We start from the raw sequence: 17103 nt of genomic DNA, 5'->3' as shown, positions 1-17103 counted from the left end.
TAGAAGAAAAGATTCACAAATGACAGGCATCATTGCAGAGGGAAAAACTGTTCAGCACAGAATGCTTCAATTCACTAAGGCTTGAAACAACAGTCATCAAACCCTTATTTGAGATGGGTTTATATCTTCCTTACCCCAGAGCTGTGAATCTCAAGTTCAAAGTGGTCCGTCTTTTTCCTGTGCCTGAGCAGACATCTGAGCCTACCTATCCATTATCAGTGTGAGACTGATAGACTGGAGCTTTCTAGCATTTCAGAAATATGCACTCTGTAACCAACGACATAGGCAGATTTTACTGACATAGGTAGTGTCTACACATGGGCACTATCAAAGCAAGTCTTCCATAGGAAATTGCCACATTACCACACACAGAAGAAAAGAAGTCAGGAGATGAGACACAGACATTGAGTTTCTACATTGTGCACATGCTCATTTACAGATAGAAGTTATTTCCCCTTTAACCAGGTTCCTCTTAGGATGTTGCTTCACTTCAAACCAAAGATTGTGACATCACCTTCATTTCCCAGCAGCCAGACACAAACTGAATATGACAAAAAAATTTCCATTCGTGGGTTGGAGTGTCATTAATCAGCAATTAGGGGAAAGGCCACGGAGAACCAAGAAAAGTGAAGTACATTTAAAAATGTAAACTGAAAAACGTACTTGAATTTGTCCTGAATAGTAAGGATGCAGGGGTACTTTTTACTATACTTATTTGTTTGGTGTGTGTGTTTGTGTGTGTGTGTGTGTGTGTGTGTGTGTGTGTGTGTGTGTGTGTGTGTTAGTAATGCATGTGCCAAGGTGTGTCTGCAGAGGTCAGAAGACAACTTTCAGCAGTTGGTTCTCCCCTTTCTCTTTTGCTTATGCCTCTGAATTCCACGAACTGAACCACCATAAACTGCACTGCCTCTCAACTCACCGACTCAACCAAACTGCCTGAACAGAACTGACTAGAACTCAGAGATCTGCATGCCTCTATCTCCTGGGTGCTGGACCTAAGCTTTCCTTTATATGAAACTTGCTCTACACCAGGCTGGCCTTGAACTCAGAGATCTGTTTGCCTCTGTCTCCTGGGATTAAAAGTGTGTCTGTATTACAGCCAAAGTAGCTATGTTGCTGGATTAAAATCCCCTCTACACACCATTTTATCACAGTTAGAATCATACAACAAGAAACACACATTGGCTTCTTTTACTTAGTAATATACATTTATATGTGCTCATTTTTTTGTTTTTTTTTTTTTTAGCTCAAAAACGGATTTATTTTTAACACTGTGTAACATTTCATTATTTGATGTAGTTTATTCACCTACTGAAAAACATCTTAGTTAAGTATAAGCTTTAAACATGATGAAGCTGCAAAAAACATCATGTGTGAGCTTTTAAATGTGAACACACTTTCAGTTCACTTAGGTAAATACCATGCAGTGTGGTTTTGGATCGTATGGTAAGAATTTGTATAACATAATAAACCAATCTGACCAGCTGACCATTGCAGCTCATGTCTGTAGTTTCAGTGTTCAGAAGGCTGAGATGGGGACTGTGATTAGTTTAAGGACAGCCTGGACAGTGGAATAAAGCCTTGTCTCAAAAGCAAACAAAAAACAGGGATTGGGATATAATAGCTTAGTTGTAAACTGCTTGCCTGCCAAGTAGGAAGCTCTGGGCTGTATCATGGCACCTCATAAACTAGATATGGTGCTATACTCGAATAACCCTAGCTCTCGGGAAGTAGAGGCAGGACTTTAAGGTCAATCTTGACTAGGTATTGAGTTTCAGGACAGCTTATAGATAGGGCTAGAGATGTCATCTCAAAACACCAACATCTACTTTACCCCAGAAATAAAAGCTGAAGTCAGGCATGGTGGCACACACTCATAATCCTAGAAGTTGGGGGAGAATGAGGAATACCAGGTCAGTTTTGGCTACGTGAGAAACCTATAAAAGAAAGATAGGAAGAGTGAGGGAGGGAAAGGGGCAGGGAGGAGGTATCAGACAGAAAAGGGAAAAAAGAGTCTCTGAAATAACGTGACAATTTTTTTTAGTGATGGCTCAATTTTACACACACACACACACACACACACACACCATTCACAAACAGATTTGCCCTCTCAAAAAAATGTGGATTGCTTCCCAAAAGAGGTGTTCCCATTAAAAAGACAATGAAATCCATACAAGGAAGAATGCAGCTTTAATCTAAACACTTGGGAGGATGATACAAGGAGATTGCTAAAATTTTGAAGTCAATCAAGATGATATAGCAAGACTTGTCTCAAAAGATCACAGAACACAAAAGCCAACAACAAATACACTTCAAATAAAATCATTGTTTCTTAGCTGGACGTTGTGGTGCACACCTATAATCCCAACACTCTGGGAGGCAGAGGCAGGTAGATCTCTGTGAGTTGGAGGCCAGCCTGGTCTACAAAGTGAATCTACGACAGCCAAGGCTACACGGAGAAACCTTGTCTGCAAAAACCAAAAATAAAAAGTTTCTCAAGTTAGTCAATGGTGGTGCATGCCTTTAATCCCAGAGGCAGGTGGATCTCTAAGAATTGTAGCTCTGGGCTACAGAGCAAGTTCAAGGACAGACAAGGCTATGCCAAGAAGCTCTATCTTGAAAAACCAAAAAAGAAAAAAAGTAAAGAAAGAAAGAAAAGAAAAGAAAAAAAGAAAGAAAGAAGAGAAAAGAAAAAGAAAGCCAAGTGTGGTGGTGCACACCTGTAATCCCAGCACTCAGACAGGCAGAGGCAGGTGGATCGGATCACTGTGAGTTCTAGGCCAGCCTGGTCTACAAAGAGAGTTCCAGGACAGCCAAGATAACAAGAGAAACTCTGTCTCTAAAAACTAAAAAACAAACAAACAAACAAACAAAAAACCCAAAGAACACATTTGTCATTAAATGAATGCTTATAATCTCATCGAGATTAATGAATTACTCTATTCAATTTATATTTTGGGCCTACTACTTTACTTGTACAGAAGGCTGAAAATTCTGTATGATAAGAGTACTTCAAGTAGTGCAGAGATGGCTCAGTGGCTAAGAGTAAGGATCTGCTATTCCAAAGGTCTGAAGTTTGATTCTTGGTACTACCATATTGCTAGGTATAGTGGCACACATCTGTAATCCCTGCACTCAGAAGGCAGAGGCAGGAAGATCTCTGTGAGTTCTAGGACAGCCTGGCCTATAAATCGAGTCCAAGAGAGGCAAGGCTACACAGAGAAACCCTGTCTCAAAAAAACCATAGTACTTCAAAAGTTCAAAATTTTATATCCAATATAAGTGTAGAATGTGAACACAATTGTGGATAAGTCAGCATTTTTATTAGTATATTTAATTTAAAATTTTCTGTATAAAATATCAATAGTCAGATAATTAGAAAGAACATACATCTTTGTTTCTCTGTTAGTCAAAGAGACTTGGTTTGGAGCATAGTAAAGGAAAGACAAAACAAGCATCTCCTAGATACCAAGATATTTTAATTTTAATTGTTTTGTAGATTTATTTATGTGTATGTTTTGCCTGAATATATGTCTATGTACCACCTGATTACCTGGTGCTGAAGGCGGTCAGAAGAGAGTGTTGAATCTCCTGGAACTGGAATTACAGAAAGTTGTGAGCCACCATGTGGGTGCTGAGAATTGAACCCAGGTCCTTTGCAAGAACAAGTACTCAGAAAGTGTGGGGGTAATGTAAGGCTACTAAGTTTCAAATCAACTTGGGTCAAAGCATGAGAGTCTGTCTAAAAATAGAAAAAGAAAAACTAGTTTTGAAGGAAGATTGCTGTCCCAGGCTGTGCAAAACCAAAACAATTGGGTAGTACGGTGCTGCACACCCAGTACACAGGAAGTCTGGAGTGGGACAGTAATGAGTAGGAAGCTATTCTGAGTTATGTAGCAAGACCCTATCTGAAAAAGAACAAAACAACAACAAAGAAGCAAACACACAGCCTGTCAGGATAGCACGCACCTTTAATCCTAACACCTAGAGGCAGAGGCAGGTGGATCTTTGTGAAACACACACACACACACACACACACACACACACACACACACACACACACACACACACAGCTAGTGCTACATATTGAGAGACCCTGTACACACACACACACACACACACACACACACACACACACACACACACACACACACACAGAGCTAGTGATCTTAACTTAAATACCGCTTCATCCTTCATAAATCCAACCACAATCCTGAGGATGTTCTAGGAATCATTGTTTTCCCAGAACAAATGTTTGTTTTCTTTAATTTTTATGTGATCTGAACATTTTTAAAGTTTTGATTAGTATATGTAAATTATTGTTTCAAGAGTCCCTACCCTGGGGAGATATGAACAAAATTTACCTCCTCCTCATAAGGTCCCCTCTGAACTGCCCAAGCCAACTGCTGCTACCCTAAAAATAAAACTTTATTTAAGTCCATCCATAGGAACCAGTGAGTTTCCTAGGCTTACCTTCAGAGGATGGGTAAAGAATCAGGGCCCAACTGGAGTGTAGGAGATCCTAGAGCAGCTGTGTGTACTAAAAGGTCAGCACTCAATCCAGCTTGGGCAATGACTTCCCCATTGTAATTAGAGCCCCTTCCCTTAGCCTCCTCCAACCTATATCTCACACCTCCCTTAGACATGAAAGCTTCTTTTGGCATAACTATAGCCCACCAGCCCATATCATCTCAGCATGCTGATGATGTAAAAGAATCTCTGTACACAAAGTAAGGTTGATCATAAACTTTGTTTATGTTCAATGAGAAAAATGTTGTGGCCTTGTTCCTAGAAATTCCCCAACCATAAACCCAGCTGGCCCCTTTGCCAGGCACACTTTCAAGGTTATCTAAAACCACTTGAATAGTTAGCAAAATAATTTGAGTCAGAGATGACCACCCTCTTCCACCATCTGCCCCCTGCCCCCCATAAGCTAATTGCAGTTTTTGCCTTTATAAATGGACTCTGGGAAACAGGTTGATGTCACAGTTTGGCTCCTGAGTCCACTGTGTCCCTGATCATGGTCAGTCTTGAGGTGCTGCATTCAAAAAACTATCCATATCTCACTGAGATTGGTGTCTGAGTGATTTGTGAGGCTTCCTCTGGATCCTAACACAAATGACTGGAAGGAGTGGCTAGAACATCAAGGGCAGGTCCAGTGACTCCATCCCTTCTTTCTCTATGGGAATGTCCTCAGGTCTACCTTTGATGGACTCTTGCAAGCCGGTACAGCTGATCTGATGAGCATGGCAGCAATTTTCCTTGGAAAAGACTGCAAGGCAACATTCCACTGCTTTCTCTGGCTCTTACAATCTTTCTGCCTACCTCTTCCCCCATGGTCCTTTTGCTCTAGAGGAGGTGACAGAATTTTCTTACTATTCTCCAACTCCAGCAAGATAGTAAAGCCTTATGACCTCTCATCAGTCCCTGTATCCCAAGGATATGACAGGTGATGAGTCTTGGACATATTTCTTTTACTATAAAACACAAGAGGAGATGTAAAAAAAATGGGAAATGAAAATATATCTGAAGGACACTGACAGCAGTAATAACCTAAGAATATTGTAAACATTTCTCTCTATAAAAGGTATTTTTTCCACCAAGGGCCAATTCATCTCCCCCATGTTGTAAAATTTTTGTAAAAATCTTTAAATCTCTCCTACCTGGTTAAACATTTGTTCATGAAAAGGTTCACTGTCCCCAGTCCTAGAACTCAATGGCCTGGGGGTGGAGCCCATCTCCCTTTCTATAAAAGGAAGGCTAACTGCCTCCGTTTGTTAACCTAGGCCTAGTCCTGGAAGCTTTAAGCCTCCTCCATACAATCTAATACAGGCCTAGAATGTTTTTAGCCTCTGAGACTTACTACTTAATCAGCTCACCCTTTCTTGTTCTTACTGAGCTCTGGCTGGCTGGTTCAACTCAGCTGTTCAGGTTCAAACTCCTCTCCTAGGTGATGTATACAATCTGGCTTTTCTCTTGGTCTCTGACTTGCTCTGCTTGGCCTCCAATTAATTCCAGCAATCTGTTCTCATCTTCTGGCTTCTTCTCATTCTCTGGCTCATTTAGTCTTCACCTGAGTCTAGCTTGTTCTCTCTTCATCCTATCTCTATTACTGTCTTGGAAAAACTGCCTCCTTTCTCTCTCTGCATTTCCCCTTAAGTAGCTCCATTATTCCTCTCTCTTCTCATGAGAGTTGGGCATATCATATTCTGTCCAATCTTTCTCTGATTCATCACTTTTTCTGCCACTCAATTAGACATCACTTTCAAACATGGGTGCTTCCTTCTACAAACTAACTTTACCTTCATTGTTTGGAATTTAGGGTCCACCATGCCTGGACCTAAGCTTTTCTTTACCTGAAACTTGCTCTATATCAGGCTGGCCTAGAACTCATACCTGTTTGCCTCTGTCTCCTGGATTAAAGGCATGTTTGTATTGCAGCTGGATCACACAGACGTAGAAGGACTTTGGATATGATCTCTTACCTAAGCAACCATGTTCTGAGTTGAAATTCCTCTACACCTTTCCTTCATTTCTTTTGTGCTGATTGTTTTTAAACTAGCCAATAATGAAAAACTGTGAAACTGGAACCCAATCTATGGGGGAAAGATACAATCTTCACCTGCATTAGAGTAAAAGCCAGTGAACATACAGTCCAGTGTTCTTGATAGCCCTGTTTGGATTTTGTCATGCCCTTTTTACAAAAGAATTTTCTTGCCAAGCTTTCACTTTATCTGTGTATTCCTTTCTGAACACTCAGAATACCCTTTGTCTTTAACAGTCATAAACAACATGGTACAGGAAAGGCACCTTAGCTGCTATATCATATTCATTTCACAAAGTAATTGCTGTCACTTCTCCACTGGTGCCTATTACTTCTGTCTTAGTCGGTGCTGTACTGCTATGAAGAGACACCATGATCATGGAAACTCTTATAAAGAAGAACATTTCATTGGAGCTGGCTTACAGGCTCAGAGGTTTAGTCCATTACCATTATGGGGGGGAGCATGGTGGCACATAGGCAGACATGGTGTTGGAGAGGTAGCTGAGAGTTCTGTGTCGGGATCTGCAGGCAGCAGGAAAAGAGTGTAAGACACTGGGCCTGGCTTGAACTTCTGAAATCTCAAAGCAAGCCCCCCAGCAACACACTTCCTCAAACAAGGCCACATCTCCAATAATGACACTCCCTATGTGTATATGGGGGCCATTTTCATTCAAACTACCACAACTTCTTTGGCTACAGGTTTTTCCATAAGTACCCAGTTCCAGATATGAATTTCCCCTCATGGAGTGGCCTTAAGCCCATTCAAAACATTAGTCCTATTCATAGCCACTCACAATTTTACTGAAGTAGCTGACATCTTATCTGACACTTCTATTAAGAAATATGCAGAAGGGCTAGAGCCTTGGCTCAGTGGATAAGAACACTGATTGCTCTTCCAGAGTACCTGAGTTCAATTGCCAGCACCCACATGGCAGCTTACAGCTGTCTGTAACTCCTGTTCCAGAAGATCTGACACCTTCATACACATACATGTAAGCAAACACTATTGCACATAAAATAAAAATAAATAATTAAAAAAGGTAGTGTCCAGGAAGCTGGGAATGGGGGTGCACACCTGTCATCCAAGCACTAAGGGAGGCAGAGGCAGGTGGATCTCTGTGAGTTAGAGGTCAGCCTGGTCTACAAATCGAGTCCAGGACAGCCAAGGCTACATAGAAAAATTGAAAACAAAACAACACAAAACAAAAACTAGAAAAAGTAGTAGCAGTAGGAGTAGTGTGCAAGATCCACAGTTGAGTAGGGCTTTTTGCCATAGTTCTCCCCAGCAACCTTAAAACCACTTTCCAGCAATACAAGAGCTAACATATAGGGAGGAAAATTTTTGTCTTAGTCGTGCCTTTATTTTTCCAAGTCCTGAAATCAAATCATGTGTGATTTTCATTTAGTTTTTTGAGTACATTCAACAGTAGTAGCCATAGCCATTACTGATTTGGGGCCTTCTAGGGCCTCCCTGTGCCAGAACTCCTAAGGAGGTGTCTTAGTTATTTTGCTATTGCTTTAAAGAGACATCATGACCAAGTCAACTTATAAAAGAGACGGTTTATTGAGCCTCACATTTCCAGAAGGTCATAGTCTATGATCATCATGGTAGGGAGCATGGCAGCAGGTGGGCAGGCAGGCCTGGAAGCATACATGTGATCCATAGGCATGAGGGGGAGAGAGAGAGAGAGAGAGAGAGAGAGAGAGAGAGAGAGAGAGAGAGAGAGAGAGAGAGAGAGAGAGAGAGAGAGAGAGAGAGAGAGAGAGAGAGAGAGAGAGAGAGAGAGAGAGAGAGAGAGAGAGAGAGAAACTGGAAATGGAGTGGGGTTTTTGAACCTCAAAGCCCACCTCCAGCAACACACCTAGTCTAACAAGGGCATACCTCCTAAGCCTTCCCAAACAGTTCCACCTACTGGGAACCAAGTAGTCAAACATCAAACATGTAAGCCTATAGGAGTCATTCTCATTCAAACCACCCCAGGAAGTAATACACCTGATTCTCAATTAAAGACCTCAAGGCTTCTGGGAGCATCATTTTCCATCCTCACAAGGTAATTTGTTCTTCCCCTAATATTTCAAAGTACAGGCTGCTGTAAATTTTTCTTAATCATTTAGTGGGTATCAACTTTGCTTTTCCTAAGCATAAAGCTCCCAAGAATTTCACAGGAGCATCTAGCCCTTTGGGCCACTGTGAACTCATTTCCCATCCTTTCTCCTTCAGGTGTACTTCCATGCTTCTCAAAGGAGTTTCTGAATCTGCAAAGCACCCAGTAATTAGCATTATGCTATGTATATAAGAAAGTCTTTTTATGGAGGACAGGAAGGATAACACCACAAAGTCCTGGGCCACTATACTAATGTAAATAGGGGATTTACCAAGGTAACCTTGATGAGATACTCTTACTCTGAAAATTCATTGTAGTTCATTCCAAGCAGGTGTCAGCTAATCTCAGAAGCCCACATCTAAGGGGAGGCTCAAAACAGCATGTAAATATACTATCATTTGTGTTAGTTGTTTCCTCAAAAGATCAATTCTCAGTATGGCAGCATGGCTGAAAGGCCCTATCTCAGCTCTGCCATCTTTAGTCATTATTCCTGAACTATCCCAGTCTTTTACCCTACAGAACATCCATGGATCCTCCTTGCCTGTGAATCTCTCTACCCCTGAAGAACTTCATGGGCAAGCTCAAGCTACTTTGCTCTTCCCATGGCCAAAATATGAGACGTATCTTTTCCCAGTTATACCTGCTTCTTAAACTGATTCCCTGGGTCTAAGAGGCTTTGACTGGCACTGTAGTTGTAGCTACACCTATGGTCTCTTTGTCTAATATACCTGACTGCTGGAGGAGGCTTGGATGGCCAAATAATTTCCACATGTGATATCTTAGAGTTTTATTGCTGTGCCCTAACACCATGACCAAAATCAACTTAGGTAGAAAAGGGTTTACTTCATCTTACAGCCTGTAAGAGAAGTCAGGAACTCAAGGCAGGAACCTGGAGACAGGAACTGACTGGCTTGCTCCTTATGGCCTACTCAGGTTGCTTTCTTATAGCACCCAGGACCACTAGCCCAGGGGTGCTACCACCCATAGTGAACTGGACACTTCCACAACAATCATCAGTCAAGAAAAAGCAACACAGTCTTTTACACAAGCCAATATATTTTAAAGATTTATTTATTTATTATTATGTGTACAGTGCTCTACCTGCATGTATACCTGCAGACCAGGAGAGAGCATCATATCATATTATAATGGCTGTGAGCCACCATGTGGTTGCCGGGAATTAAACTCAGGACCTCTGGAAGAGCAGTCAGTGCTCTTAACCTCTGAGCCATCTCTCCAGCTCACACAGGCCAATCTTGTGGGGGTATTTTCTCAACTGAGATTGCCATTTCTAAAATGACTCTAGTTTGTCTCAAGTTGACACAATTGACTGCTTGTCAATTTGATACACAAACACAGCACTTTAAAGCCATAAATTCTGCTGTCTTATTGTTCCCAATGCCATTAATATCAATATCACAATACAAAACATGTTCCAAATTTTAAAGCCCACAGTCTTTAAAAATTCAGACATTAAAACTTCAGTCTCAGCCGGGTGAGGTGGTACACACCTTTAATCCCAGCACTCGGGAGGCAGAGACAGGTGGATCTCTGTGAGTTCGAGGCCAGCCTGGTCTACAAAGTGAGTCCAGGACAGCTAAGGCTACACAAAGAAACACTGTCTTGAAAAACCAAAAAAAAAAATTCAGTCTCATCAGGCATGGTGGTGTACGCCTGTAATCCCACTACTCTGGAGGCGGAGGCAGGCGGATTTCTGTGAGTTCAAGGCCAACCTGGTCTACAAAGAGAGTCCAGGGCAGCCAAGAATAAGGATATATATACGGAAACCCTATCTCGAAAACAAAAACAATAACAAAACAAAACAATACAAAACCCCCCAAAAACAAAACAAAACAAAATGTTCAGTCTCTTTAATATCCAAAGTCTTTGGGCTAGAGAGATTTTTCAGTGGTTAAGAGTACTGGCTGTTCTACCAGAAGTCTAAGGTTTATTTTCCAGCACGCACATGGTGACTTGTCACCATCTGTAATGCTAGTTGCAGGGAATCTAATGCTCTCTTCTGTCCTCTGCAGGCACCAGGACCACATGTTTTATAGATATACATGCAGGAAAAACACCAAAACACATAAAATAAATTAAAAATTATTTAAAGAAAAAGATATCCAAAGTCTCTTTAAAATATCCAAATCCTTTCTAAAACTCCAAAATCTCCCAACTGTGGGTTCCTGGAAAATCAAAACTAGTTATACAGTTTGTTACTCCATAAAGAAAGAACCAGGATATAGTCACAATCTGAACAAAGCAAAACAAAGTCCAAAAGTGCAAAAAGCTCAGTGTTAGACATCTGGGATTCACTTACCATATTCTAGGCTTGTCCAAAGAGCTTGGTCCACTTCTTGGGCTCTGTCCTCTACAGCACACATAAAACATCTCTTAGGTTCAGATCAGTTCCATACTACAGCTGCTGTTGTCCTTGGTGGCCTTCTCATGGTACTGACATCTACAAAATGTTAGAGTCTTTACTGCAACAGGATTGCACCTTCACCAATAGCATCTCCTAGGCTTTCTTCAGGGACTCTGACCCTATTATATGGTAAGAGCCTCAACTATTCTCCATAAGCCCTTCAGTCTTGGGGCTTCTACTTTGAATGACGTTGTGCCTTCACTAATGGCCTCTTCTGGCCTCTTTTCAGGGACTCTATCCCTACCAAACAGCTTTATCCTATCTCCATGACTCCTTTATGTCATCAAAATTTAGAGCACTATAAAACAAAACAAAACAAAATAAAAACCTTAGCTCTACTCTTACATATTACCAAGTTCAGCTGCCAGCACTAGATACAACTTTGGCTGACTCTAGACTATAGCTTCTTTATGTTGACTCTAAAGAATTACTTCCTAGAAGATTTTGTCTCAGTGATGTGGGTCTCATAGAAGAAAATTTCCTCAATCTAAAAAAGAGATACCTATAAACATACAAGAAGAGTATAGACCACCAATTAGATTTGATCAGAAAAGAAAATCCTTCTGCCATATAATAATCAAAACAAAAGAATAGTAAAAGCTGCAAGGGAAAAAGGACAAGTAACTTACAAAGGCAGACCTTTCAGAATTGCCCCTGACTTCTCAACAGAGACTCTAAAAGAGAGAAGGGCCCGGGCACATGTTTTACGGTCTCTAAGAGACCGCAGATGCCAGCCTGGATTATTATATCCAGAAAAACTTTTAATTACAATAGATGGAGAAAACAAGATATATCAAGACAAAACCAAAATTTTCCACTTATTTATTTATTTATTCACTTTACATCCTGATCCAAGATCCCTTCTTCCTCTCCTCCCAGTCTTTTCACAACCCTTTCCCCCATTCCCACCTCCCCTTATCCTCAGAGAAGGGGAGGCCCCATGAGTACCAACCTACACTGACACTTCAATTCATAACAGGACTAAGTACATCATCTCCCACAGAAGCCAGACAAAGCAGTCCAGCTTGAGGGAAAGAGATCTAAAGGCATGCAACAGAGACAACCCCTACTCCAATTGTTACGGGACCCACATGATGAACAAGCTGCACATCTGCTACATATGTGTAGGCGGATCTATGTCTAGCTCATGCATGCTCTTTCGTTGGTGGTTCAGACTCTGTGAGCCCCCATGGGCCCAGGTTAGTTGATTTTGTAGGTCATCTTGCAATGTCCTGGACTCCTCTGGTTCCCTCAATCTTTCCCCCAAATTTCCTACAAGACTCCCCAAGTTCCACCTATTGTTTGGCTGTGGGTCTCTGCATCTGTTTCCAACAGCTGCTGGATGAAGCCTCTCAAAAGACAGTTATGCTAGGTTCCTGTCTATGAGTATAGCAAAGTATCATTAAGAATGACAGGTTGGCTCTTTCCCATGGAGTGGGTCTCAAATTGGGCCAGTCATTGGTTGGACATTCCATCAATCACTGTTCCATCTTTATCCCTGAACATTTTGAAGGCAAGACAAATTTTGGGTTGAAGGTTTTGTGAGTGGGTTGGTGGCCCTCTCCCTCCATTGGGAGTCCCACCTGGCTATAGGAGGTGGCTATTTCAAACTCCATTATCTCTCCCCTGCTAGGAGTCTTAGCTAGAGTCACCCTAATAGACTCCCCAGAGCCTCTCCCATCCCAGATTTCAGCCTTGTCCCAGAGATGTTCCCCCATGCTGATTTCCATTTTTAATCCCAGCCCTAACAGAATGGATGTGAAAACAAAATCTATCAATTTCCTGCATACAAGAAACACACCTCAGCAACAAAATACACATTACCTCAGAGTAAAGTGTTGGAAAAAAGTTCTCCAAGCAAACGGACCTAAGAATCAAGCTGGAGTAGCCATTCTAATATATAATAAATGGACTTTCAACCAAAATTAATCAAAAGACATGGGGAAGGACACTTTATACTCATCAAAGAAAAAAATGCACCAAGATTACTTCTCAATTCTGCTTATATATGCCCTAAATGCAAGAGCACCCACATTACTAAAGTGTAAATTACACATTGGACCCCACACATTAATAGTGGGAGATTTCAACAGCCCATGCTCACCCATGGGCAGGCCAATGAAACAGAAACTAAACAAAGAAATAATGATACTAACAGACATATGAATCAAATGGATCTAACATATCTATAGAACATTTCACCCAAACACACACACACACAAAATTACCTTCTCATCACCTCATGGAAACTCCTTCAAAATTGATCATATACTCAGTCACAAAGCAAGCCTCAACATACACAAGAAAACTGAAATAACACCTTGTATGTTATCCGACCACTATGGATTAAAACTGGACTTGAACAACAACAGAAAGCCTACAAACTCATGGAAACTGAACAACTCTTTACTCAGTGACCACTGGGTCAGGAAAGAAATGAAGAAATTAAAGATTTTATAGAATTCAATGAAAATGAAGGCACATAATAGCCAAATTTATGGGAGACAATGAAAGAAGTCCTAAGAGGAAAGTTTATAGCACTAAGTGCTTCATAAAGAAATTGGAAGCCAGGCATGGTGGTGTACACTTGAAATCCCAACACTTGGGGGTTGGGGTAGAGGTAGGTGGATCTCTGTGAACTCAAGGCCACCCTGGTCTCCAAAGCAAGACCAGGACAGCTAAGGCTACACAGAAAAACCCTGTCTCATAAAACCAAAAACCAAACAAAAAAAACAAAAACAAAAACAAAAAAAAAAAGAGAAAGAAAGAAATTGGAGAAATGTCATACTAGCAACTACATAGTACACCTGAAAGCTCTTGAACAAAAAAGACAAAAATATCCAAGAGGTGTAGACAGCAGGAAATAATCAAATTCAGGGATGAAATCAATAAACTAGAAAGAAAGACAACAATATAAATAATCAACAAAACCGAGAGGTGGTTCTTTGAGAAAATAAACAAATAGTGAAACCCTTAGACAAACTAACTAAAAGACAAAGAGGCAATATCCAAATTAACAAAGTCAGAAATGAAAATGGAGACATAACCACAAACACTGAGGAAATCCAAAGACTCATTTTAGTCTTACTTCAAAAACCTATACTCCACAAAATTTGAAACTCTAAATGAAATGGACAATTTTCTTGATAGACACCACTTACCAAAATAAACTCAAGAAATGGTAAACAAATTTAATAGACATGTAACCCCTAAACAAATGGAATAAGTCATTCAAAGTGTCCCAATGGGTGCTGGCGAGATGGCTCAGAGGTTAAGAGCACTGGCTGCTCTTCCAGATGTCCTGAGTTCGATTCCCAGCAACCACATGGTGGCTCATAACCATCTATAATGAGATCTGGTACCCTTTTATGGTGTTCAGGTAGAACAGTGTATAGGTAATAAATAAATCTTTTAAAAACAGCCCAGGGCAAAATGGTTTTAGCACTGAATTCTACCAGGATTTCAAAGAAGAGCTAATACCAATATTTCTCAAATTATTCCACAAAACAGAAACAGAAGGAACATTACCAAACTCTTTCTATGAGGTCACAGTCATCCTGATACCTAAGCCACACAATGACTTAAAAAAGAAAGAAAATTACAGACCAATCTCCTTCATGAGCATTGATGCAAAAATACTCAATAAAATAAATATTTGGAAACCGAATCCAATAACACATCAAATACATCATCCATCGTGATCAAGTAGGCTTCATCCCAGAGATGCAAGGATGGTTCAACATAGGAAAATCCATCAATGTAATCCACCATTCAAACAAGCCGAAAGAAAAAAATCATATGATCATTTCATTAGTTGCAGAAAAAACGTTTGACAAAATACAGCACCCCTTCATGATAAAATTCTTGGAGAGAACAGCGATACAAAGCCCATACCTAAACATAATAAAGGCTATATATAGCAAGCTGAGAGCCAACATCAAATTAAATGGAGAGAAGCTCAAAGCAATTTCACTAAAATCAGGGAAAAGACTTCCACTCTTCCCATAGCTCTTCAAAACAGTACTTGCTAGCTATAGCAACAAGACAACTAAAGGAGATAAAGGGGATACCAAATGGAAAGGAAGAAGTCAAAGTATAGCTATTCCTGGCTTTGGGTAGTGGCACACGCCTTTAATCCCAGCACTCTTGGGAGGCAGCGGCAGGCAAATCTCTGTGAGTTCAAGGCCAGCCTGGTATACAAAGAGTCCAGAACATCCAGGGCTCTGTGTAACAGGGAAGCCCTGTCTCGAAAAACCAAACCAAACAAAGAACCAAACAACAAAACAAAACAAAACAAAAAAGGATTGCTATTCACAGATGTTATGATACCATACATAAGTGACCCCAAAATTCTACCATAAAAGTCCTACAGATGATAAACACCTTCAGCGAAGTGGCTGGATACAAAATTAACTAAAACAAACAAACAAAAAGAAGTATCCCTCCTTTATACAAATGATAAACAGGCTGAGAAAGAAATTAGGGAAATGATACCCTTAATAATAGCCACAAATAACATAAAATACCTTGGTGTAAGTCTAACCAAGCAAGTGAAATATATGACAAGAACTTTAAGTCTATGAAGAAAGAAATTGAAGTAGATAACAGAAGATGGAAAGATGCCCCATACTCATGGTGGTCAGGATTAACATAATAAAAATGGCCATCTTACCAAAATCAATCTACATAGTCAATGAAATTCCCATCCAAATACCTATACAATTCTTTACAGACCTTGAAAGAATAACACTCAACTTGATATGGAAAAACAAAAAAGCCAGGGTACCTAAAACAATCCTCTACAATGAAAGAACTGATTTCAAGCTGTACTTCAGATCAATAGTAATAAAAAGAGTGAGTAGCCTTGAACACATAGGCACAGGAGACAACTTCTTGAACATAACACCAACAGCTCAATCACTAATATCAACAGTTAATAAATGGGACCTTATGAAACTTAAAAGCTTCCGTAAGGCAAATGACACCATCAATAGGACAAAAAGGCAACCAACAGATTGGGAAAACATCTTTACCAACCATACATCTGATAGAGGGATGATATCCAAAATATAAAAAGAACTCAAGAAATTAGATACCAACAAACCAAATTACCCCATTACAAATGGGGTACAGCTAGACTCTGCAAGCAGTCTGGATTCCAAAACACTTCCAGGAACTACAGACCAGCAGAACATCAGAGCTCTGGGACTAAGGAAATCTCAGGGAGACAGGGAGTAGAGTGGTCATTGGACCCCCTCAGCCCAATCTTCGTCAGTCCCTGGAGAGCTCTGGTGCCACAAGGGCAACCAGAAGGCTGTGGACACTTTGGCCTGACCCAGTGCACATTCTGAGACCCAGGACAATTACAGTACAGAGGAGCTGGGGATCACTGGCTGTGAGAGACCCAAACTATGGGGCTGGCCTCCTGCCATTCAGACCAGTGAAGCTTCAGAGTTCCGGCCTAGGGAAATCATGAGAAAATGGGTGACTCTATCCTCAGACTCCCTCCACCCAACTCTGGAAGCTACCTGCCAAAAACAGAGATGGCAAGATGACTAAAGGACAGCATAAAATCATATGCACAAACAAAACAAAACAATATGGTGTCTCCAGATCTCTGCTATCCCAAAGAAAATAACCCAGAGAACTCAAACACAACAGAAATACAAGAAAATGACCTCAAATCCTTAATAATGAGGATGATAATGGAGGAAACAAATAAAATTAGTGATCAAATGCAGAAAGACACAGCCAAACAGGTGGAAAGCATAAAAGAGGCCCATAGAGAGACACTGGAAAAAATTCAGGAAAATACAAACAACCAGATGAAGGAAATCAATAAAACTGTTCAAGATCTGAAGATGAAAATGGATTCAATGATAAACACATAGACAGAAGAAAAACAGGAACGTGAGAGCTCAAAGAGGAAGGCAAGCAACACAGAGGCGAGTCTGTCTAACAGAACCCAAGAGATGGAGGAACGAATTTCAGGTCTAGAAGATAAAATCGTAGACCTTGAAGCAGCCATT

At 40.6% G+C, this 17103-nt stretch overlaps 1 protein-coding gene across 3 annotated transcripts in view; it reads right to left on the bottom strand.

The window, feature by feature from the left end:
- The window catches only part of Tasl (TLR adaptor interacting with endolysosomal SLC15A4), an 83914-nt gene extending 72274 nt beyond the window's left edge, over window positions 1-11640 (bottom strand). For all 3 annotated transcript variants that reach the window (XM_051141241.1, XM_051141239.1, XM_051141240.1), the window contains exon 1: window positions 10970-11640. Coding sequence is in view for 2 of the 3 variants with exons in the window: in XM_051141239.1 (XP_050997196.1) it covers window positions 10970-11040 (71 nt within the window). In the remaining variant the exon portion in view is untranslated. The remainder of the gene's footprint in view (window positions 1-10969) is intronic.
- Window positions 11641-17103: the final 5463 nt, after the last annotated feature.

Source organism: Acomys russatus, chromosome X (genome assembly GCF_903995435.1).
Source record: "Acomys russatus chromosome X, mAcoRus1.1, whole genome shotgun sequence".
Taxonomy (NCBI): domain Eukaryota; kingdom Metazoa; phylum Chordata; class Mammalia; order Rodentia; family Muridae; genus Acomys; species Acomys russatus.
Note: the sequence above shows the minus strand (reverse complement) of the source record. Positions and strands in the feature narration are given on the sequence as shown.